We start from the raw sequence: 25,104 nt of genomic DNA on the forward strand, positions 1-25,104 counted from the left end.
AAATAGGCAGGAAATGCTCTGTCTGTGCCTTTCTGTGCTGGGGGTGGGCGGAAGGAGTTTGGTCAGAGGAGGTGAAGGGAAGGTCCTTGCTCAGAGGGATCCAGGCAACAGCATCCAACCCAGAAGAAAGTTCTAGCATAATTAGAGGTTAACCTGGAGCACTGACTTCTGAACGCAACAGGAATACTGAGAAGAAAAAGCATCCCTATTTCAGGGCTGCTACACTTAGGAGAGGAGGAACCAGTTGTTGAAAGGGCTGTGCAGGGAGAGTAGTGCTTCCTGACTCCCCACGACTGGGGATCATAAGGGAGAAGATGGTGAGGAAATTCTCCCCTCCTCCATCCCTCCCCAGGGAGTGGAGTTGCCGCATCCCCTTTTGTCAGGATGACTACCCTTCCCTCTACAGCAGAGAGTGGGAGAGTGGTGGAGCTGATGCTCTGGACCCAGCCCCTAGAATTTCTGCCTCAATGCACACAGGCCAGGACTCTGGTCTTGTCATTTGGCAGAGGCATGGATGCACCACACTAGGCACTGGAAGGGACTCAGGGAGATGAATATATGGAGCTGGCACACAAGGACCTTCACTGGGTAGCCAAGAAGGCAAGTGCAGAATAATTGGACAATTAATGAAATCAAGAGAGTTTTGAGGGAGCCTGGTCACAGAGATACAGGAAGCCCAGTGAAAAGAGAGGATATTCTCATCTGTCAAGACCAAGGGGGCTTCTTGGAGGAGGTGATGGAAGAATTACTAGGAATTGTTGCAACATCCTGGTGCATCTTGATTTTGCACTCAAAGAACTCTCCAGTTGACATTTTTTAACCATCTGGTGGACATAAGTCGTCTTCCTGGGGTGGGAGGAAGCCCCTCCCATCTGAGAGGAGGGGGCCAAGGAAAAAATCTTGACCCGATACTACTGAGAGAGAGGCACTGCTTGCCCAGCGAGGAGCTGTCCGTTTCAGCACCACAGCCAACGTCTCCGCTTTGTACTATGCAATTGGAGGATGCTGTCTTAAGTCTTCCCTGCCCTAGGCCCACCACTTGCACTATCAGACAACTAAACTCCCCACCCCAGAGCCCCTGCTAGATACTTACTAGTGCATGCCACTTCTGGGGGGTCAAAATCCGCTCGGTAATAGCCAGTCCGGCAGGTGCAGATGGGAGATGCCTCTGAAGGGGATCTGCTGTTGGAGGGACAGTGGGAGCAGCCCTCAGCTTCCTGGCTGGCCTTGAACATCCCGGCAGGGCAGGCTGTAACACAAAGAGACCATCTTAGAATTAATGGAAGAGTGGCAGTCAGAGGCCCTTCCCTGGAACTGGAAGATGAAACATTCTGTCACCTTAAAAAGGACATTGAGACACCCCCTTGCACAAAGTGAGCATTCGGACTGAGGCAACCCCTACTTAACACTTCCAAGTCTTCAAACATCCTTAGTGAAATATACCTGCCTGGTACCAATGGCTTCTCTCACTTGAACAATATGAATAATGACTCTTCCCTTTCAGGTGTGTCAAGAGATTTAATTAAGAAAATGAATTAATGTGTAGCACAGTGTCTGAGGCATAAGTGCTCTATAAATGGTTATTCCCTCCCTCTTCCACCTGTTAACAGTCAGGGCCTTACCCTGATTCACTCAGTGAAGAAATTTCACCTGGGCCTCAGATGGAAAGAGGTCCTGGTTGACACAATGAACTGGACCCATGGTTCTTAAATCCCATGTTGCAACACACATGAGGGAAATGGTGAGCTGTGTTAACACTTATTATGAATGGTGGTAAAGGGCTGAAATTCATGAGTGACTCTTTAAGAAGAAATTAAAGCGATTTCAAGGTTACTGGCTTAACAACATCATTCTCCCTTAATTGCATTTTGAAATGCTTTGGGGGGGTGTGGGCAAAGCAGGATGCCTTTGTAGGCAGTGCACCAGGGAATGTGTCATGCACTTGGTGTCATCTATCATGTACATGTCAGTGGAGAAGATTGGGAACACCTGGTATAGCCCGATGCCCACTGGAGCTGTTCTCAGATATGAGGCACTTATTCTCCTTGCCCCATGGGTCAGCCTGTGAAGAGCCATGCCCCAAAATGTCTGGCTCTAGGCCATCCCTCAAGCTTTTACCATGCCTCATCTACAGAGTCCTTTGACTCCAGACATCTGGTCTCTGCCTTGCTGATTCCTCAGAAAATTGCCCCTGCCTGCCTTGCTTCCCTGAGGCCCTTCCTCACTATCTCAGCCCCTGATTCTTCTGGTCCCCAAGAAACCTGCTCTGGCTTATCCTCCTTTGAGACCAGGTAAAACTAATTTCATGGTCAACTCATTTGGCTTTCTTGCATACTTCACTAATTCGTTCAACAGACATTTACTGTGACCCTGCTGAGAACCTGATCCAGGGAATTTTGAGAACAGAGCCTGCCCTCAAGGAGCTCTTGATCCAATGAGGTCATACAGTTGCAATACAATGTGATCGTTGCCATAGTAGAAGTACCATCATAAAGGTTTCTACTTATACAAAGCTCATCTTCCCAAATATACTGTTCCCTCCTGGAAAGTGCAGAGTATTCTTTAACAGTAGCAGTAGCCACCATCTGTTAACATTCTTGTTAAGTGCTTTACATGCAGTCCTCTATGGGGTAGCTATTATTAGCTCCATTTTGTTACTAAGGAAATTGGGACACTGAAAGGTTAAAAGAGTTGCCCAGAATCACACAGTGGGAGAAGTAATAGTGATGATATACGTATAAACTATTTGAATAATATCCACAGCTTTTCTACCAAGACAAGAAAGAAGAACGGTTTCCTATGTTGGGTAAGTTTTCTCACTCCTTTGCTCACTTGAAGTGAGGTATAGGGTTTCGGTCACTCTGGAAGTGCCCCGGGGCAGAAGCTCATCTTGAATGGGAGGGAATTTCTGAAATAGAATGTCCTGGAATGACATAACCCAAGAATGTTCAATGGAGTCCATGTCCTTAGGATTTTTAACACCTGTTACTTACAAAAGGGGTCTGTGGTCAGATATTTTGAATCTGTGGGTTTAAAAAGTTCATCTCATCTTTTATTACAGAATTTTTCAGAACTTCCCAAAATGGGATACAGAATGCTGTGTTTTCTCACCAAGAAGCCCTATACTGTAGAGCATCTCGTGGGATTCAAGTTCTATGGAACGTACTGGGGTAAATGTTGTCTAGGTGCTACAATAAGGTTCTTAAGGATTTCTGTTGTAACCCATGTAAAAATGGGCCACTTGCTACCCATCTCGGTACACTCAAATCAATTTCTCAGTAGAAAGGAAAAAAAAATTCAATCTTTACGAAAGGCTCAACATATAAAACACCAAAAGGAAAACTCTGAATGGTACACCTAGCATCCTAGAATTTGGCTTGCTGATCTATCTTTCCAAGCCCACTCAGTAAAGTCTCTCCCCCTATTTCTTTCCTCCTCTCTCCCTTTCTTCTTTCCGTATCTCTTCCTTATCACCCATGAGAAGCACTTGGCCCTTTCTGTTGTAAATCTCCCAGCGTTTCTGCATCCCATTCAGTTCTGGAGCTGGAGAACACAGAGAAATCCCAGGCCTGTGCTGCCCAAACACAGGGGAAGCTCTTTCCCTGGAAAGTGGGGGAGGAGAATGTGGAGACATGCATTCACTGGAGCCGTGCCACACGTAATTTTCTTAATGTATCAATCCAAGAGACACAAGGTGTTTTCACTTTCTTTCCAGCATTTAAAAGCCTCCTTTCTTTACATTTAATAAGTTAACAGCATAAACAACCACCCTGATGTCCACAAGTAGCAGGGGGATTTAGAAAGTGTCTTCCTCTGAGAGTTCTGATGAAGGAAGGCAGAACCGGGTGTCTCTAGTCTCTGACAGCCACAGAGGGAGGAAATGAAGGAGAGGGAGGCCAAGCTGAACTTTAAGAGAGAGAAGCTCAGAGAAGGGTTAGGGTGAAAGGCCCTGGGAGGGGGTATGGCTCCATCTTCCCCAGGGCAGTGAGCACTAGGTAGTGATCAAACAGTCCTGGGTCCAATTCCTGGTTCTGCTGGATCCTAGCTGGGTGATCACTGGCCAGTTATATAATCCTCACTTGCTCATCTGTATAAAGTATCCATAAAAAAGAAATTTAACACTTCTCACAACAACTCCCACAGGTCATTAGAATTTATTAAACTCAAATATGAAAATTTACCTATGCACAGTAAGTGTTAAATAGTGCTAATTCCTCTTTACCTCCATTTATCCAGTCCCTTTTGAAAAACAAGTTTTCTTTGCACAAACTTTTAGCATTGAGGATTAGAATATAAACTGAGAGTCCCAGAGTCGGCAAATAAATTCTGGAACCAAATGGAAGAATGTGTTTCTGCACAGATTATTTCTGTTTTGTATAATGGGAGGATCATTATATCTGTAAAATATATTTTACCAATAATTACAAAATGGATGAAACTCATTAATATTCACATTTCATAAGTTAATATTTTATTAAAATCTATGTGTAGGCATTCCCTAATTTATAAAGAAACTGTATGCCTAGGTTCATTTATTGAACACTTGGACTATAACTTTTTTTTTTTAACATCTTTATTGGAGTATAATTGCTTTACAATGGTGTGTTAGTTTCTGCTTTATAACAAAGTGAATCAGTTATACATATACATATGTTCCCCATATCTCTTCCCTCTTGCATCTCCCTCCCTCGCACCCTCCCTATCCCACCCCTCTAGGTGGTCACAAAGCACCGATCTGATCTCCCTGTGCTATGCGGCTGCTTCCCACTAGTTAGCTATTTTACATTTGGTGGTGTGTATATGTCCATGCCACTCTCTCACTTTGTGGCACATATATACAATGGAATATTACTCAGCCATAAAAAGAAATGAAATTGAGTTATTTGTAGTGAGGTGGATGGACCCAGAGTCTGTCATACAGAGTGAAGTAAGTCAGAAAGAGAAAAACAAATACTGTATGCTAACACATATTTATGAAATCTAAGAAGAAAAAAAAAAAAGGTCATGAAGAACCTAGGGGCAAGACAGGAATAAAGACACAGACCTACTAGAGAATGGACTTGAGGATATGGGGAGGGGGAAGGGTAAGCTGTGATGAAATAAGAGAGTAACAAAATGGACTGTAACTTGTAAGCACACTTGGACTATATTTTCTCATAGAATTAATGCTTTAAATAATGCTTAAAGTGCCAAGCTAGTCCACAAAGCCTTTTTTAACTCATCTTGTACCAGACACCACTAATGAGAAATAGAAGTGAATAAGATTGTTATTTTACTACAAATTTACATAGAAAAATAAATAAGAAAATTGTGCTGCTCCTTGAGGAAAAGCAGCTTTAATTAGAGGTGTTACGTGGAGCTGCTGGGTAGAGTGTAACAAAGAATATTTAGACCAAGGGAGGTAAAAGCAATCGCCTCAGCCCAGAGAAGTCACCTGAGTATATAAAGTGGTTGGGAGTAACACAGCGGAGAACGGTGGGGACCCCAGCAGCCTGGAGACCTCACATCTGCCTGCAGGCTCAAAAAATAACAATTAAATACTGTGATCATCTAATCAAGCACATATCCACACTGTCAAGAAATTTCGAAGTGGATAGCACACCTACTTGCTTTAATATCATTTCAGAACTCAGGGGTTGCCTTTCTCTTGATTTAAAATTATGGTCAGCATTGTCACTACAGTCATGAACCTCTCATTCAACTAAATTTTACAGAAGATCTAGGTGAGCTTGGCACCTTGCTAGAGGAATAGAGAAGGGCACAGAGGGTGGTGGACAGACCCTGGGACGTGCCCGCCTTCCTTGGGGGGTGAGGAAGGAGGCAGACGATGGAACGCTGGCTGATTCCCACACAGCATCGTCTGTGTTATGCTTATGTGTGCACAGGGTTGGGGTGGGGGACCCGTCAGGCAGGAAGTGCCTGACTTGGAGGATCCATCGCTATGAGACGAGGACCAGAAGAAGCATTTTCTTGTGGGGACTAGGAGGTGAGATTCAAGAGAGGCAAAGACAAAGCTAGAAGGAAAGAGGTGGAAGAACAGGAGAGGTAGGAAGGGAAATTAGGTCAGAGAGTGCCCAGCTGCATCTCAGCCAGGAGGGTTTCATCCCCATTCCAGGAGGTGGGTGGGAAAGGAAGAGCCGCTGTGTATTCCCACAAGACCTTTGTCCATGGAACACCTGTGACTTGGAGGGCTGTACACTTCTGACACCAGCGCAGCCCGGATGACTTCGTTTCCTTAAGAAAAGGGGGTTGACTTCCCTCCATTGTACGGGATCACAGTTCAGACAGGTGATAGATGCAGCTTTTAGGTGGCACCCCACATGCACACCTCTTTCCCAGCCTCTGACTTTGGCAGAGAGGAAGAGACAAGACGTGAGGTCCCTAAGCGTGTGTGCATTTCCCATTCCCCAAGCAAAACATGCAGCACTTCCCTCCCCCTTCAAGCAAGAAGGGACTGGTACACGTGACCTCTAGCTGATATCCAGAAGATCACCTTGAAACGCCCACCCAACTTCTCAGAGTCTCGGAGATGTAACAAATTACCTAGTGCTTACAGTGCTCTTGAGAACCCCGTCCCCTGCCATCCCTGCACACAGCCTTCCAGTGACACTAAATCCATCACCTACAGTACTATTACTTTATAAAGAAACAGATTAAGTGTCTCATCAACAGTGCAGTGATTGAGATAATGGAAAGTACCTCTCGTCCCCATCTGCAACATCAGGTTATGAAGCATTTCCAAGCAGCCAGGAAGAGGAAATTAATAGAAGCAAGAGGGAATAACCACTTTTATGCAATTTCCTCAGGAGATAGTGGACCATCTAATCTTTATTGGAGCCCTTTAACCTGTCACTCAGCACTCGCCAGAGCCTCTTTAGCTCTCACAATTTTTCCTGATACCCAAGGAAGATAAAATGAAAATCTCATGACATTATTTTATAATTTTTGTACGTGGAGGGTGCACACTGCCTCTGCCCCGCCCCCTCCACAGAAGCCTCGCAAAATACCATTTTTATGCAGCAGGAATGTGGGAGAGCTTAACTATTCCCGGTGCATGGTCCAGGGGTGGGTCTCAGCTTCTCTGCAGGAAGGAAATCTCTCCCTGCATTTTAAATGCGATGCTTCCCTCCACCGCTGCCTCTGTCCTTGCTTTTTCTTTTTAATAATCTGATTACTGCTCCTGATCTAATTTTTTTTCCCCAAATGAGTTTGCAAAGGTTCATGCCAATGAATATTCATCCCCTGCTTAAAAGAACCGGGTGCCTTTTTCTCAAGGCAGGTGCAGCCTAGCAGCTGGCTCGGGAGGTGTGCCTGCCGCGCGGGGTGACAGTGAGAGGGGCTAGGCTCGTGTTCCTGGCAGGGGAGAAAGAGGTAAACAGCCCTGAGCTCACTGCCTCTCAAGCTCCCCTTGGTCTCCAGGCTCTGCTTTTGCTCTGGAAGACAAGCAAAGAGCCAGCCGCTCTGGGCAGCTGCTGAGATCCGTGGGATGGGTGTGGTGGCTGGGGCAGGGGATGGGGACAAGAGCTTCCTGCAGAGCATGCGCACAGCTCTGCAGGGCTCTACTCACAGGTCTTGTGGCCTCTCATTGAGACCGGTAGAGTATTTAGAGTCACACCTGCAGCTCAATGCCTCCCTCATCTTCACATTATGGGGGCTGACCCCAGGGGTTCTTGACTCTGGAACTCCAGGTGTGAAACTCCAGGGAAGGAGGTGTGCTGGGGTTCCTTGTCTATGCTCATAAACAGTCTTTGCGTTTCCCAGAAATGGGTCTCCCTGAACACCCCCAGGCCATCCCAGTGGGACCCAGGATCTGGTGAAACCCCCATTTCCCCTTATAGTCAGGGCAATGTGTTGAGAAAACCACTAGCACAGAAGTAGTTCCCAGGCATCCAGCCAGCCAGCCAGCCAGCCAGCACTCCAACTACTGCACTAGATTGAAAGTTCTCTGAAGGCTGATGCTAGGTGTTGCCATCTTTGTATTTTCCTCTCCCAGGTACTGAGCACAGGCCTTACACGGAGGCACATGCATTCTGCGGCTGGTTGAACTGTAAGTTCACTGAAGGCCTGCTGTGATAAGAGCCAAAGATAAAAGCTGTGATTAAAAAAATAATAACAACAACAATAATGACAAGATCTTAATATTACAGGGTAAGAGGTGACTGGCACTCTCCTACAAAGTGTGGATTCTTAAAACTTTTCTCCATTAAGGCCTTCAAAATGTCCAGAGTTTTGATCCAACAATTCTACTTCTAAAGAAAAAGCAAGGAGATGTGGAAAAAGATGTATGTTAATGGATGCTTACACCACTGCTATTTATAATGCAGAAGAAAGAAATGAAGGAAGGAAAAAAAAAGAACTTAAAAGTCAAATAATAGGCTATTCACTAAATAAATTATGGAACATCTGTATAGTGCGATACTACACAGTCATTAAAATTATGTCATGGAAAAATATATATATATATTTTTTTCCGGTACGTGGGCCTCTCACTGTTGTGGCCTCCCCCGTTGCGGAGCACAGGCTCCAGATGCGCAGGCTCAGCAGCCATGGCTCACAGGCCCAGCCGCTCCACGGCATGTGGGATCCTCCTGGACCAGGGCACGAACCCGTGTTCCCTGCATCGGCAGGCAGACTCTCAACCACTGCGCTTCCAGGGAAGCCCGAAAAATATTTTTAAAGTAACTTTAAACTATAGAGTATGAACATCGTTATACATACACATACAAGCATATACATATATACACAAACATATATATAAACCATAAGCAATAAAATAAAAACTGGGAGTGGTAGCAATGATATGATTTTGTGCTTTTCCATAATTTCCCAGTGTTTTGCATTGTATATACAGGACTCGAGTAATCAAAGAAAATCTCAGTCACTACATTTTTAAATTTGGTGGAGGACACAAAAGTATGGACAGCAACCTCCAACCCCAAGGAGCTGAGATGAGCAGGGCAGGTCAGAGTGGGCTGCTTACAGAGGAAAGCTCTACACCAGAGGTGGAGATGCCCTGTGCCAGAGGTCTTTGGAGGAAGGGGAAAGTAAAGGCGAGCTGGGAAAGCTGCCTGGAGATGGTGGCACATGCACAGGCCTTGAAGGACAGGTAAAAGTTGATGCAGAGATGGGAGGGTGAGGCAAAGGGAAAAGAGTGCCCCAAGCATCAGAGAGAACAGGACCCGCACTTGCCTGGAGTGCCCGGGGAACCTGTAGGGAGAGGGAACCTGGCAGTAGAGACTGCCAGGCACACACAGCATTCAAGGGGCCACAGCAGGAGGTGACCTGCGGTGCTCATGTCTATGTCAACCTGCACACACGAGGTCATATTGGTCTCCAGTCCCTGTCTCCATGGGCCCACCTCCAGCTGTAATGGCCTGCGCAGAGGGAACACTTAGCTGTGTCATACACTCGTATCACTCTTGGTGACACTTGCTGAAATTGATGAATGCTGCAGGCACCTTGACACAGACGAGACTGTAACTTCCAGTACTATTAAGCTGCTCCGGCAGCAGCAGCAAGCCTAGCATGCATCAATCAGCATGGAAGTTGTTAAAATCGTGGGGTCAGGGGCAGCGGCACTTAGCCTTGGTGAAATGGGGAGATCACTGGTCAGGACTGAAACACGACAAACAGAAGGGTAGTTTCCCAAGGGGGCGGGGCAGGCCCTTAAGTCCTTGTCACTGATGGCACCTGTCCCTAGGGAACAGCCGGGCACAGCACAGCCAAGGCCAGGTTCAGGGAGGGAGGCTGGGCTGGGCATCAGAGCCTCTCAGCAGGGAATTCAGGGCTGCATCCTGCAATCCTGGCCCAAGGTCAGTGTGGTTGGGTAGTGGGGTAGCATAAAGCAAACCCAGGGGTTTTCTGTGACCTCCGCCAGAGATTCTCAAACTGTGGTTTCCAGACCGACAGCAGAAGCAGCATCACCTGGGAACTTGTAGAAATTCAGACTCTGAGACCCCACTCCAAACCTACTGAGCCAGAAACTCTGGGGTGAGGCCCAGAAATCTGAGTGTTTGCAAGCCCTCCAGGAGATTCTGATGCAGCTCCAGTTTGAAAACCGCTGCTCTAAACCTCCAGGTAGAGAGGAAGCATCTTGGTCTTGGTGTCCGTGAAAACTGCCACTTACTGGTAATGTGATCTTATGAAAGTTACTTAACCCTCAACCTCAACCCTCTCCTCTGTAAAAAGGGGTACGAGGGTAACTTCCTTCTTATAGCTTTGTGACGATCAGTGCAAACTTTCTGGAATGTAGCATCTCCTCAGTAAATAGCAGCTGGGTGTTTTCCGCAAGGAGCCAGGATGACTGTTTTCATCAATTATTCATTTTAACGTATTTAAATTGGCCACTTAATGTAAACTTGGAGCTGTGCTCGGCACTGGGGTCCACCAATGGAGGTAACGCGCAAAGAGCTCTCCCCCATGGAGCTGACATCTTAGTGGAGGAAGACAGACTCTAACCTGGAAATTCTAACAGAGGTAATCAGTGTAGGAGGCCGGATCAGGGACCTCTCTGAGTCTGGGAGGGTCTTGAGCAAGTGAGGTCTAAGTCAAGTCATACAGAATGAATAGGAGCCATATAGGTTGGCAGAGGTAAGGTGAGTTAGTGAGGGGAGACAGAGAATCCTCCACGTGGAGAGAGAAGCACGTGCAAAGGCCCTGGAGAAAAAATACGACTCTGTCAATAAAGTGAGAGCGGTGTTTCCATGATCGATCAATGTGTAGTGTGAGTGCCACCGGCTCAGGCAGACAGTTGTTCGTGGGCTGGGCAGGGGTCAGTTGGTGAGAAGGAGGCTGACTCTGGAGAGGTAACCTGAGCTCATGGCAGCCCCTAGACTTTATCCTTAGGTCATGAAAGCCACAGTTGGGTTTAACATGGGGAAAAAACACGCATCAGATTTTTGTGTCTGAAAGATCACACTGGCTGCTGGGAAGAGAAGGGATCAGAGGAGTGGGGACAGTTAGGGGGAGACACAGGAGTCCAGAAAGAGTGATAATCACCAGGGTCATGGGAACAGTCCAGAGTCATTTAGAAGAAGAGGATCTGGGGATTACAGGGAATCACTCATTCATTCAGCAGAGCCTCTACTGGGTGCCAGGCACTGGGCCAGGTGACCCCTTATCTGGCTTGTACCCCTACTTTCCTACCAATTCCAGAAAACCCGCCCTCCACACTTCAACCACTCGGGCCAGGCATTTTCCTCTTCCTGGAGTTCTCTTTTAAAAATCTTATACCGTGGCAGCGGGTTCACTGTCCCTATGACTTTGAGGGGGTTGAGAGTGACATTAGGAGAGGGGAGAGTGGGGAAGGTGGGGGGCAGCTCCCCTGGGAACTGTCTGGGTCTGCTCCCCAAGTTTGTCCCCTTGCCGCCAGCCTGCAAATGGGCCTGGAGGAGCCCACCCACCGAGGAGGGTCCTTCAGACTCAGGAACCCTTTGGGACTTTGGTAGGGGAGGGCCCTCTAGCTGAGACCACCCCCGACATCTACTTGATGTCACTGGACCCTGAAGGTATGGTGCTACCAGGGCGCCTTCCCAGCAGGCCACCTGGACAACCAGTAGCAGCTGGGGGCCCCATGGAGCCGCTTCCTAAGCTTTAGCCCAGCAGAGCCCTTTCCCTTTTATACGCTTGTCTCATTTGGGGAGCACTTCCTGTGTGCCCTGAGTTGGATATAAGAGAGTCACTCTATTTACCTTGGGAAAGAAGAAGGCTGTTGTTGAGGAGAGAGGGCAGACGTGCAGGGAATCAGAAGTGGAAGGGGACCTGGCGGTGCCCTCAATCCAGAGGGAGCAGATGGCCAGGGAAGGTGGAATTCTTTAGATGTGGGGCTCCAGGGGCAGAGGAAAGCCTCCTGGGGAAGAGCTGATGTCACAGCCAGGTGGCGAAGGAGGTGGGTGAACCCATGCTGGGGGGACAGGGTGGGAGGGGGTCTGTCCTTGAGAAGAGAGCAGAAGCACCCTGCCAGCAGCAGGACAGACTCCTTTAAGGGAATATGGTCTTCCCGTTTCCTTCTCCACCACCAGAGAGATGCTTCCCGGGGACCCTGGGACTCAGCAAAGCGGAAGTGAGGGTCAGATCGCTTTGGCTACTCCAAAGGGCCCCAAGGTTCTCTACCTTGATCCGACCCATTAGGCCCCAGGGCTGCCAGTCCTAGACCCCCACTGCTATGCCAGGGGAAGGGGAGGGCAGGGAATCCCCACATGTCCCCTCCCCAGGCCCTGTCTCTACCCACGTCAGAGCCTGGCTGCCAGCGTTCTAAAAACACCGTCAATCTGGTAGCTCTGGGCAGCAGGCAAGGGGACATATGCTGGCAGTCAGGCTGCTTCCCACATTTTCGAACTGAAGTGCTTATTTTACCCTTTGAGAAAAGCCTTATTTTTAAGTATTCCCCTGACACAGACCTTGATGGATTCCCTTTAAAAAATAATTTATAGCAAGTCTTTAAGATAAACGAAGGTGACTTCTTACTGAATTTCTCAAGACTGGACAACGATGAGAAGCCACCCAGGGCTCCTCGCTCTTTCCTGTGGCTGGGGCAGGGCCAGCCACCTGCACGCACATAGACAGCCAGGTCTGGTGAGTCATCACACCCAGAAAAAGCACTGCTGTCCCCTGGTCTCTCCGCTTCTCACAGAGCCAATGTGAAAAAAAACATAAAAAAAGAACTATGTTTGGATGCATCACACAAATCTCATTTCCGCTCCAAAACCTGACAAGGCAAATAGTACTCTTCTCTTAGGGAAGGTTGTTATTGTTTCCCCTTTTCTAAGCTTCCTCACCCCAGGGCTTTGGCGAGTCCACAAATCACACACAGTCAGGCTGGAAAAAGACCTTAGAGAGACCCTAGAACAGGGTTAGCCCATATAGCTATAATCACCAAGCCCCAACGCCGCCCATGACAGACATCACTAATCAATCATGGCACTCATTCCCACTCAATCCAGACCAGAGCTCAGAATCTTTAACACAATGTCCCAGGCAACCACTACCCACAGATCAAAGTTGGCACATCCCAGATCTATGATGGGGAAAGTAACGCCCAGAGAAGGCAATGACTATCTTGGCCAGAGATGCACAGTCAGTGGGGGAACGAGAACAAGCCACAGAGTCCGCTCCACTTGCCTCATCAGGACAAGCCCGCTGCAGCCCTGGGGTGCTCACTCCATCCCTTTGTCCCTACCTACCTCGACTCCTTCTCCTTTTCATCTTTGAGGTCAGCCCCACAGCACAGACTCCTCTCCAGCCAGAATGCCATGGCACCTAATTATTCTCTCTGTGTGCATCCGGGGAAGGGCTGCATTATGTTTAAGTAAGTGTAGCTAAGAGGTGCCACATCTCAAGAGAAGGTCAAGTGCTGCATATGTATAATATAAGATTAAGATTTTCCCCTTCTGCGGTGTACTTGATCAAATAATTTCACTGTGACCTTTACAGAAACCCAGGAGTAGAAATGGGCACAGTGGAATTTCCAGCTTCTCCCTAGGTCACAAAGTCATAAACACCATCAATCTATGGCACTATTACACGCCATTCAAGTGGGACAAGTGAGCAAAATAAATGATTTTTATTTTTTGGTAACGACAGAGCAAAAGCATTGAGGCCGAGAGTCTCAAGCTGGATTACCAGAGCTGTCTTGACAGATAAAGGACAGGACTCCTTCCCTCATGCTGCCCTGGCCTGGCCTGGTGGCACAAAGCATGTGGCGTGGGCCTTCCTGCAGAGTGTCAGAGAAAAGGGGCCCGTCCAAGGTCACAGCGGAATCAGGTGGGTCCCTTGCCAGGAGGGTGTGTTGGGCCCTGTCTCAGCTCCTAAACTGCAGTGGCAGTGGGTGTACCACTCAGCAAGTCCCAGTGTCAACTCTAAAAAAAGGGAAATAGCTGTGAGTAATCATCAGTATTGAAATAATAAGGTTATACTCATCCCAAAAGATTCTCCAAGTAGGAGTGAACATGACATTTATCCAAAAGGCTGAAGGACGACAAAGTTGGCGGAATAGGTTTTGTCTGACCCATGACTTTGCTCAGGAACCTCACCAAATCTGAACAGGGAAACGGGGCTCATGGATTCTGGAATAGAGAGGAGGCCATCCTTGGGCGCAGCTGAGCAGGGCCGCCCAAGGCACTGGACCCCTGGAGGACGTCTGAGTGGCCCAGCAGCTGTTGTAAATCAGGGCAGTTGGGAGAGGGCTCCTGCTGCAGGAAGCGCAGAAGAGGGCTGAAGAGCCGTATTCTCTCGAGTGACCGTTTATTCCCAGGTGCTGAGAGGTGATTTCCACAGTACCCTGCGTCCTCCCTATTTGCAGTTCCTGGATGTACATTAGCATCACCAGCTGCCTTCAGATTTGTCAGTGAAACATGATGAAGGGGGAAGCTTCCAGCAAAGATCAGAGGTGTGAAGGGTGCACTTAGCACTTGGATCTTGGTGCATACCTAGGGGAGGCCGAGAGAACCATCCCTCTGAAGCCACCGCGTGAGGGAGGGCCTAGGGAAGGAGCGGCAGGTGCAGACCTCCGGGAGAGCCAGGAGGAAGGAGCGGGGAGAGCGGGCACAGGCCCTCCTGAGCAGCTTGGGACAGGACCTCCCCAGACAAAACAAGTCTGGGGCTGAAGCGCTCACAGGAGCCTAGCTGGACAGGAGACTACTACCCTAACCCTCCACTGCAGAGGAAGGGGCCTGCTTTTCCTTGCCCACCCACTCCCCGCCAGCCTTTGGGTCAGGTCAGCAGAGGCCTCTTATTAAATGAGAGACTAGCCTTTCCTGCAGAGCACAGTTGGGGCGTGATGCTGGGCCCTCTCCTCCCACCCTCAGGAGCCTTCCAAGGCAAGGTCTGTGGGTTGCCAAGCTGACCTCCACCGGCTAAAGTTGGTTACAAAATTGTGTCAATATTATTAATAATAACAATAATGTTATTAATAATAACAACGTCAGTATTTAAATAGCATTTATCAAGGGCCAGGTACTCGGGTGCTCAGCATGACCTCATTTCATACTCATAACAGCCCTAAGAGACATATGCTACAATTATTCCCATTTTGCACATCAGCAAACTGAGGCTCAAACAAGATCAGCAGCTGTGGTGGAGCCAGGAATTCAACACAGGCTGCCTGACTCATTGGCTGGAATGTTTTAAAATCAAATAAATTTCCTTGCAACCAAGAAAAGCTAGTGTATATCATGTTAAATGCAAGCTATGCCAACACAACTTCATGCGGAAGGAGTACCAGCTTCTGAGTTACAGACTCCACCACTCCAGAGCCATAGGAAGCAAGTTCGGTCATCTTTCTGAGCCTTGGTTTCCTCATCTGTAAAAATGGAATAACTGTCCCTATCTAATAAGAGTTGTTTTGACCATTGAATGAGATAATGAATATAAAATGTTGGGTGCAGTTCCTGGCATGTATTAACTACTCAATTAAAAGTAGCTGTTAATATTATTCTGTTATAAAATTGTAATGTGTTCGCTATAGGCAGTGTGTTATCACCGTGCTAATGTTTTACATTTTTTATAGTCAACATTTGTCCCACCACATGGAACATTCTCATCAAGGTTTAATAATGCATGAGCCTCGGCTTGAATCGCTAAGATTTAGGGATGTAAACAGAAGCATATGTGACTCTGGGCAGTGACTGTCAAGAGAGAAAGCTAGCTGGAAAGTAGACATGATGGCTGAAACTCGGGCAGCCATCTTGGGCTGTGAAGATATCAGAGCAACAAGTTTGAATATACTTGGGTCTCTAACACCAGGCTATGGATGCTCTACCAGCCTGCACATATTTTACATGACAGAAAACAAATCTCTATATTTTAAAAACCGAATTATGTTACATGTTTTCTCTTTCTCACAGACAACTGTAATCCTAACATACCATTTCTTTTCAATGAAACTTTGTAAGAAAGATAATATCATTCCCATTTCACTGGCAATGACATTAAGGCTCAGAGAGGTAAAACAACTTGCCGGGTATTTCACAGCTAATCTATGGCAGAGGCAGAATTCAAAACCAGATCTGCTTGGTTTCAAAGCTGATACCCTTCCCAGTTATATTTACTAAGATAACTTATTCGTGGGGGTGGCAGCATTCTGTATTTATGGATATGTGCACTTAGGCTTGAGAATGACGTGTTCAAATGCACATGAGTTCGGATGAGAGGCTTGGGAAAGGGACAAGATGTATTGCTTTCCTGCTCACTGAAGTCATCTTGCCCTACTTTCCCTGCTTCCAAGGGGAGGGAGGAAAACCAGCTATGGTCTATGTCATATACTGGCTCTGAGCCCTCTGAGTCCCCCTGCCTACCTGGATTCCTGACCAGATGTAAAAAGGTGATGTCTGATTGCTGGGCATTCTGCAGAGGCCTGCTCTGAAAAGTAAATTCATCCTCCCTGTGGCTTCCGGTGGGCAGAGGGAAAGGAAGGCAGCGTCAATGGTGAGACAGGCTGATTTTCCAGAGGACACGTGGGCAGCCCAGCAGCAGGTGGGGGGTGAGTATTCACTGGCAGTAACTGCTCCCACCTCCAGTGGGTGCCAGCTTCCTAGAACATAAGATGTTTGCTATAGACATGACATATGGGCACTTGAATTATTATTGTTTACTACGTCTCAGTCCAAATATGCCAAAAGAAGCTATTACCTTTATGCCAACTTCCCAGATAATTTCAGAATGGAACAGAGGTACAGAAGTAGCCAGCCTGCTGTCCACCAGCATCGGGGGCACAGAGCAGTGAGGGCCAAGGAAACCACATGCATTGAAGTCTGGATTTCCTCATCATCAGACTAATAATCATTATAATCCTATGAAACTTCATTACTGAATTCCCCCTTCACCATTTCTACACGTAAGACTCATTTGTTAATAACCAAGATAAAGGTCCATAAAACAATATTGCTCCCATGTAACATGTCTTTCTCCTTGCTCTCAATAAGATTCCAGAATTTCATCAGAGGAATATAAGCGCTTCACCAAGATGTGTCAATTATTTCAAGATGACAGGTATTCGATTCCCAAATTCATCAGTGGGGGCTGAGAATGTATTGGTTCATCAAGCAAAGCACATCTCTCGAAGCACTCTCACCATTTGGGAATCAAATAATAATTGCAATACGAACACCTTGACTTTTTAATGGATTTTTTCAAGCTAAAGGGTTTCGACACATTCCCCACCAACCCACTCTCAGATTCATCTTCTTTGCAGACTTCTGAAATAGTGAAGGCACTGGTTTTATTCCTCCCATTTTGCAGAGGAAGAAACTCGGATTTTCAACTCAGAAGCTGAATGACTTACATAAACAAAGCATATTGGAGGCAAAGGAAAGATAGGCAACAGCTCTTTCACTTTGGGGCTCCAATCACTTGACTACACAGCTTAAGAAATATCACTCCTTGGATCCAGGCACTAGGCAGGCTGCTGGAGATACAGAGCAGAGTAAGCTAGGGTCCCCATGCTCAAGGAACACAAGCCTAATGAAAGCACAAAATACTAACAGTAATTATAAAATAGCATGGTTAATGGGAAAAGAGAAGCATGCATAGGAGTGGGGAGTAAAGAGGCAATCCCTTCTCTGTATTAGTTGGGAGAGAGAGGAGGTCTCTTGGAGATGACAGCTGATCTGGGTTTTGAAGCACTAATAGGAGTTTACTAAGTAGATAAAATGAAGGAAGGCATTCAGGCAAAGAAAATGGCATGTGCAAAGGCATGGTGATTGGGAAAGAGTCAAGGATAGTAGTTTGTTAGTGTCCCTGCTGTAAGCCCATCACCAACCTAATCAACGAGAAGACTTTGTCTTCATGGGAGAGATAACAGCTGTTTCAAATAGGCTGGAATTAGTCTTGAATGGAGGCAGAATGTTGCACTGAGTCTTGAAATAAGAATCATGGATGTTTCAGGAACACACACTTGCATCCCCCAATGCTGAGTCTCTCTCTTTTTTTTTTTTTTGCGGTACGTGGGCCTCTCACTGCTGTGGCCTCTCCCGTTGTGGAGCACAGGCTCCGGACGCACAGGCTCAGCGGCCATGGCTCATGGGCCCAGCCGGTCCATGGCATGTGGGATCTTCCCGGACTGGGGCACGAACCCGTGTCCCCTGCATCGGCAGGTGGACTCCCAACCACTGCGCCACCAGGGAAGCCCGTGAGTCCCTCTTGATGAGCACTTGCCTCACTCTCCCACCTCCTTCCGAACTCCCAGAGCTAATTAAAGAAACTCTTGGACCTGGCTGATTCCGAATAGCAGGATATGGGTGTCTCAGCCCTGGATGGGGCTGCCCAGACTTCCTAACCCTGAGATAAGCACATTTCTAATGCCCTGAACCCACTTGTCTGCATTCTCTGGGATCTCTTTTGTCCAGAGCAGAATAACAGAAGTACAAAAGGGCCCTTCTGAAGAAGGAGAGTTAGTAGGTGCAATGGACTGAATGTTTGTCCCTCACCTACCCCGTCAAATTCATATGTTGAAGTCCTAACCGCCAATGTGGTAGGTATTTGGAGGTGGTGCCTTTCAGAGGTAATCGGGGTTAGACTACATCATGAGAGTGGGGGCCCCCATGATGGGATTCATGCCCTTATTTTTAAAAAAAGAGACATGAGACCCACCTCCCACCCCACCCCCGCAAGCAACAAAGAAAGGGCATGTGAGGATTTAATGGGAAAACGGCCTACAAGCCAGGAAGCGGGACCTCACCAGACACTGAATCTGCTGGCACCTTGATCTTGGACTTCCCAGCCTCCAGAACTGTGAGAAATACATGTGTGTTGTTTAAACGTCTCAGTCTGGGGTATTTGGTTAGAGCAGTTCCCGCTCAGATGGTAGGACGTGTCTTCCTTTTCTCCCAGGCCCTGGCCTTCCGTCCAGGTGCAGGCTGATCCCTGTCTCCTAGGGAGGCCTCCTCTCTGCTCCAAATCAGGCTGTACTTCCGTCCTTCTCAGGCAGGGCCCCATGTGGATTTATGATTTAATTTGTGTGTATGGCACTAAGGAATGATTTCTGGGCTGGTCACTTAAGAAATGATTAAAGACCATCATTTCAAACCCACAGCACTCCCTGGGGAAAGGGAAGCGGCATGGGGCAGAGGAGGTGTCGGTAAAGCTCGGAGATGGACGTGTGACAGGGGAGGCCAGTTGCCTGGCGGAGACGGAGGCAGGAAGGCATTGCCTGGATGCCTTGTTTCTGCTGCTGGGAGGGAGGTGCTGGGGACCTCTGATCCACGCCCTCAGGACAGGGAGAGCTCTGTCCCCCATCAGACATCCGTGACGCCATCTTTGTCCAGACCAGCAGGTGCCTTCTGAGGCAGTCGTGGGCAAATCCAGGCCCAGGCTCCCTTGCTCAGCATCTTTACAACCTCAGAGCAGTAAACCTGGGCCTGAAGGTGGCTGAGCATGAAGGCAGAAAACAATTCATAAAGGCCTCCGTCCTCCAGAAGCTTTCCATGCGCTGACACAGACCAGAAACCTGCATGCAGGAGCTCTAAATCACCCTGCCATCTCTTCCCTGGAAACAGCCAAATGTTACACTGTACCAATTTATGAGGTGTGGCTGTAAAGTTCTGAGACCAGGTAATAAGATTGGGAAGATGCACTGAGCTCTCCTCGAGGAATTCCTCAAAGTCAGGGCTGTTCTCAGCACCTCCTGTGTTAATCAACCTGCTCAGCCACCAGAAAACCCAGCTGAGCCCTGGCCCAGACTGCTCATGGCTGCACATTCAACACATGGCCCAGGACGTCACAGGAGGTGGCAACGGGCGAGCAAAATTCACCCTGAGCGTTGATTACAAACACCAGGGTTCCAGAACCAGTTCCTAAACCTTTGCTGCCTGTGAGGTCTTGGGTAAGACCCATTGTCACCTCTCTGGGCCGTAGTGGGCTCATCTGTGAAATGGGAACTGGGGGAGTAAGAACAGCTCCGCACCTTTGCTGGTGACTGGTGGACACACACAAGGCTTGATTTTCATGTGAATTACAGCTCCCACGGTTGCTAACCTGAGTCCCTGTGACATCCGTCATGGTAAATGACACTCTGATTGTTGTAAACTACTTTTATTCTGAATAGCAAAAATAGCTGCAAGAGCACGTTCTCATTCATATCTTACAACATCTCTTAGCAGAAGGGACAGGGACAGAGAGGTCCCTGGGAAGCAAGGGCTGAACCTCAGTTCAGCTGTGCCGCTGATGGGCGTGAGCCCCCTCTCCGGACCACACTGACCCCTTCGGTGAAATGAACGATTAACCTGGATTCAATGACCCGCCTATCCCTTTAGCACAGGCTCGCTCTCACGGTCATCCATCCATCCTCCAGCCATTCAGTACACACCTTTATTAAGCAGGGGCCCCGCATAATACAAAGGCAAGCAGAAGCAGTCCCAGCCACAAGGAGCTCATGCCCTGATATGGGGACCTCTCCCACTTCTATGCAGCTAATCCAACCACGAGCACTGTCCTTTCTGGCTGTACCCGTGGGTCAGCTGGGGGCACCCAGAAATTAAAGGCCATGCTCAGCCAGAATGTTGTAGGCAAGGTGAAGACTCAGCTCATCTGGATTCAGGCTCCAAGAGAGATTTTCCCCATTAGTCTGTAGGGCTTCTCCATCAATAATGATACCAACCGTAATGAAGATAAATATTTTGCAATGAACTGTCGCTTTTTCACATGGGAAAAAACTATTCAAATTAAAAGCACTTTGGTCTCTCTCTCTCTCCTTTACTTTATTTCATTTTCTTGGCATATTTCTGAGCTAAAGAAAAAAAGAAAGAAAGTGAAAAATTTATCCTGAAAAGGGAGAGGGAGGACCACAGCCAGCAAAGATTTTACTCACGTCCTAGATTCACTATTTCACGGTTCTGTTGCCACAAACATGCCCTGTGCAGGTTCTCATTGAACTGCCATCATCACCTGCTCTTCAGAGGTGAGGGGGCCCAGGATGGGACTGGGGACCATGGAGACCAGGGCTACACGGACTGCTCCAGGCTTCCCAGGAAGCTGGGGATGGAGCCAGGGGGACAGACGTGATGGATGCACTTGGCCTTTATTATGATTCTTATTTTTCAATGTGCAGGCTTTAATTAAGTTGACCCACACAGCACTAACTTGCCTACTACACACAATTAAAAGCTCCAGTTAGGGCTTCCCTGGTGGCGCAGTGGTTGAGAGTCCGCCTGCCAATGCAGGGGACACGGGTTCCTGCCCCGGTCCGGGAAGATCCCACATGCCATGGAGCGGCTGGGCCCGTGAGCCATGACCGCTGAGCCTGCGCATCCAGAGCCTGTGCTCCGCAACGGGAGAGGCCACAACAGTGAGAGGCCCGCATATCGCAACAACAACAACGAAAAAACTCCAGTTAGAGACACAGGAGAACAGCAGGAGGGAGGCTCACCACCTCCCCCCTGCCCCTCCCCAGGCTCTGGAGAAGATGTTCCTTGTGATGGAGATGAACCCCACCCCACCCCAACTCACTCTCAGCCCCATTTCTGCTGGAATTGGAGCCTTGCCCTAATGGTCTCATCCTCTCTTCTGTATTTTCGGCCTCTGTCTCTATGATGCATCCTGTGGATGGTCCACCAGCAGATGTCCCACACCTGTTACTTCCCTAACCTCCCCCTCACTCCCCGCATCCACTTGTCTCCACATCCTGTCATCTGTCCACACTATTGTCAAATCTCCTGATTCCTGTCTCTACCTTGGTTCAGGCTCTTGTCTTGTCACCAGCTCCCTGATGTCCCTGACTGCCGCTTGCCTCCCCTGCACACCTGCCAGAGAAATCTTCCAATAACAGGGATCTGAATCGATGCCACTTTCCTGTCTAAAGCCTCCGAGGGCGCCTCTGACTTGGCAATGAAGTCGTATGCCTGGTCGTGTCTTTTCCAAGCCCCTTGGGATCAGTGGTCCTGCTCACCCTTCCAGCCTCTTCATCAGCCTCTCCCTGCCCCTAAACACCCATGCCCGGCTGCCTGAGGCGCTCCCATCCATGTGTCAGAACCGCTCAGGGCCCCCTCCTCCTGGAAGCATGGTGGCTTCTGTACCTGTTCTAGACTTCTGTGTGCCCACAGCGGGTGTGCCTGTTTACCTGCCTGCCTCCCCGCTAAGCTGCTCCCAGTACCCTGTGCATCTCTGCCAGAACCTAAACAGCACTCACATACTCGTGTTGAATGGGCGAAAGAATGGGTACAAGCAAGATAAACACGGAAGCGCTCAGACCTCTTGTTTACTTTTCCGTACTATATGACTTGTGACCTTCCAAGACCTCGCTAACGTGAATCCCACTCTCTGCAGGCCCTTCTCACCCAGCTCTGCACCTGAAATGTGCCCATTCCCTCCAGCTTAGCTCATGCCACCCTACCCATGCCAGTGCCCCTCATTTCCCAGCTGGTGAGAATGTCTCCTCCCTGAATCCCCCCCTTAGCACTGCCCGTGCATTTGTGTCCTGTCTGCCTGCATTACAGTGCAGCCTATGGAGTCAGGGGGCCCAGGGAGGGAAAGTGAACCCACCTCCTGTAAGCTGTGTGACCAGAGTCACTAGCCTCTCGAAGCCTCAGGCTCCCCACCTGTAATTAGGAATAACAGTAGTTCCTACCTGCTAGAAGAGTAATAGTACATAAGGACAGCGCCTAATACTAGTGCCTACCTGTGCTGTTGGAGAGTAGCTGTGACAATCCATGTAAAACGATTTGTATACTAAGCAGTCAAAAGTTAGTTAGTGGGCTTCCCTGGTGGCGCAGTGGTTGAGAATCTGCCTGCTAATGCAGGGGATGCCGGTTCGAGCCCCGGTCCGGGAGGATCCCACATGCCACGGAGCAACTCAGCCCGCGTGCCGCAACTACTGAAGCCCGCGCGCCTAGAGCCTGTGCTCTGCAACAAGCGAAGCCACCGCAGTGAGAAGCCAGTGCACCGCAACGAAGAGTAACGGCCGATCTCCAAAACTGGAGAAAGCTCCGTGCATAGCAATGAAGACCCAATGCAGCCAAAAATAAATAAAATTTATATTTAAAAAAATGTTTGTTAGTTAGTTAGCTCATCACCATCCTCCTCCACCTCACCAGAACCTTCACCACCACCGTCACCATCATCATGTGGTCTCTTTCACTAAACAGTACATTTCTGAGGCTGTATCCAGGTCACGTTTGTACCCTTCTATGTCAAGGTCCTGCAGAGCCCAGGTGGTGGCTTCAGGTACCTGTTGAATTAAATTCACTATAATACTGTCCTTATATCCCCATTGGCTGTTGGGCTCTCGTGTCTGTCCATGGTGGTCCTGCAGTCTTTCCACGGAAACCCCTGACTTTCCCCAAGCTCTTGTCTTGGCCCTGACCCAGTTTTAGGGGTCCTCTGGGGTGACACAGGATTTGTTGTAGCTCTGAGTTTATTCCTCCTACACTGCCCGTCACCTGTGCTGGGGAGAGCCTTCATTTAGCGCCTCCTAGACTGGGCCTCCTGCTCGGATCACCCCACTCCTGCTGCTGCTCCATCCGCCTCACGGGGAGGCGCCCAGGCCTCACCTCTCCTTCACCTCCCTCCCCCAGAAGCTGTGCAGCTCTGAGCTCTCTGTGCACAGCAAACTGTTGGTGCCTTCTGTGCCCTCCTACCTCCCCGATGTTGGTCCCACCTCTGCACATGTGACCACTGCCTTTTGGATCTTAAAGGGGTCAGATCCCTATCTCAACGGATTGTCTGTTAGACAATCAGCCCCCACCCACCTCCTACCTTTTCTGCTCCCCTCAGGCTCCCAGAGACTGGAAGCAGGGGAACTACATTTCCCAGAATGCAGTCCTGTGGGGTCTGGATTAGAGCCCGCCAAGGAGAGGCCCTCCCACCAGATGGGGAGGGGACAGGAGGCAGCGGCTGGGATGCCTCCTGGGCAGGGCTGGGAAGCAGCCACCCCTGTTTAGGCAGATGTGAAGTATCACAGTGACCTCCACGTGCTGTCCCTGCATTTGCCTCCGTGCTGGGGGCAGCTATGACCGTGGGAACACCACCTTCCGGCTACTGACCCCCTGGACAGTAGTGTCCAACCTGAGAGCGCTCAGGGGCCTGACTGACCTCTGTCTCCTGTCTCTTTCAAGGGTTTTGTAGGCACCTAAATTCCTATATCTAGTATAGGAATATTGTAGGACTATACCTAATCTGATTCTACTTGAAATGCTGGGATATTTCTACATCAACTCCCTTCTCCTCTCCATACACAACTTTTTTTCTAAAATATGCTGAACTAATTCTTCCCAAAGCCCTAGTTTTATGCTACACACTCTGAGAACTTGTGAGGAAGGTACTCAAAGGTACCAGGAATATGAAATTCCTCAAGGACTTCGTGTGCTTTGCTGATGATGGAGGAGGGGGTGGGGTGGAGCCCTGGGCACTCCTCCTCCCCCTCCCCCTCCCCTCCACCTGATTCTTCCCCTCACTTCTCTGGAGGGAGAGAGGATGGAGATGTGGCGCGGGAGATACCTGACTGAACTGGAAGAGGTTGGGTGTAAAGGCAACAGTCAACACAATAAACAGTGGTTACGTGCCAGGCACTGTGCTGATGCTGTACAGAAATTACATAATTATGACAGATGATCCTCAAAACAGCCACCATGCACAATAACAACAGCAAATGGCCATCGCAGGCAGGGACTGCCTCTGGGAGAGGGTTGCACTCAGGGATCAGCTACCTTGTCATGTTCGATTCCCCCCGCCAGCCCACAGAGGAGGTGCTGTCATTACACCTCTTAATGGATGTGGAAACCAAGGTACAGAGAGATTAAGTAGCTCCACCCAGGTCCTACAGTTGCAAGAGACAGAATCAAAAGTCAACCCAGGTCTGGGTCACTCCTGCACCTGATCGAAGTTGAGGGAAGGTGAAATTTGAAGCTTCAGACCACGACCTACAGCCATTTGCACTGGCTCTCGAATCCAAGAGATGCCAAGTTGTCCTGCCAGTGCCCACCTCTCTCACACCTCCTGCCTCTTCCCGTTCCCCAGAACCACACTCTCCTCAGACAGTTCAAGCAGGGTAGGTGTTCTGAAGGCTCTTCCCCAGGCCAAGTGTTCCCAGGGGTAATTTGATGAAAGCAATTTACCTTTTTTTGCAAAGAAAGTTTGAGTTTCCCCAGAAACAATGTCCTTTAGAAAGAATCTGATTAA

The 25,104-nt window shown here is 48.6% G+C and overlaps 1 protein-coding gene across 2 annotated transcripts in view; it reads right to left on the reverse strand.

The window, feature by feature from the left end:
* Window positions 1–25,104, reverse strand: part of EPHB1 (EPH receptor B1) — a gene marked incomplete at both ends in the record, with an annotated part of 429,185 nt that overhangs the window by 139,917 nt on the left and 264,164 nt on the right. For both annotated transcript variants that reach the window (XM_081234446.1, XM_081234445.1), the window contains one exon: window positions 1,094–1,249. In XM_081234446.1, coding sequence (XP_081090572.1) covers window positions 1,094–1,249 — 156 coding nt within the window. The remainder of the gene's footprint in view (window positions 1–1,093; window positions 1,250–25,104) is intronic.

Source organism: Mesoplodon bidens (genome assembly GCF_964165515.1).
Source record: "Mesoplodon bidens genome assembly, chromosome: 5".
Lineage (NCBI taxonomy): Eukaryota > Metazoa > Chordata > Mammalia > Artiodactyla > Ziphiidae > Mesoplodon > Mesoplodon bidens.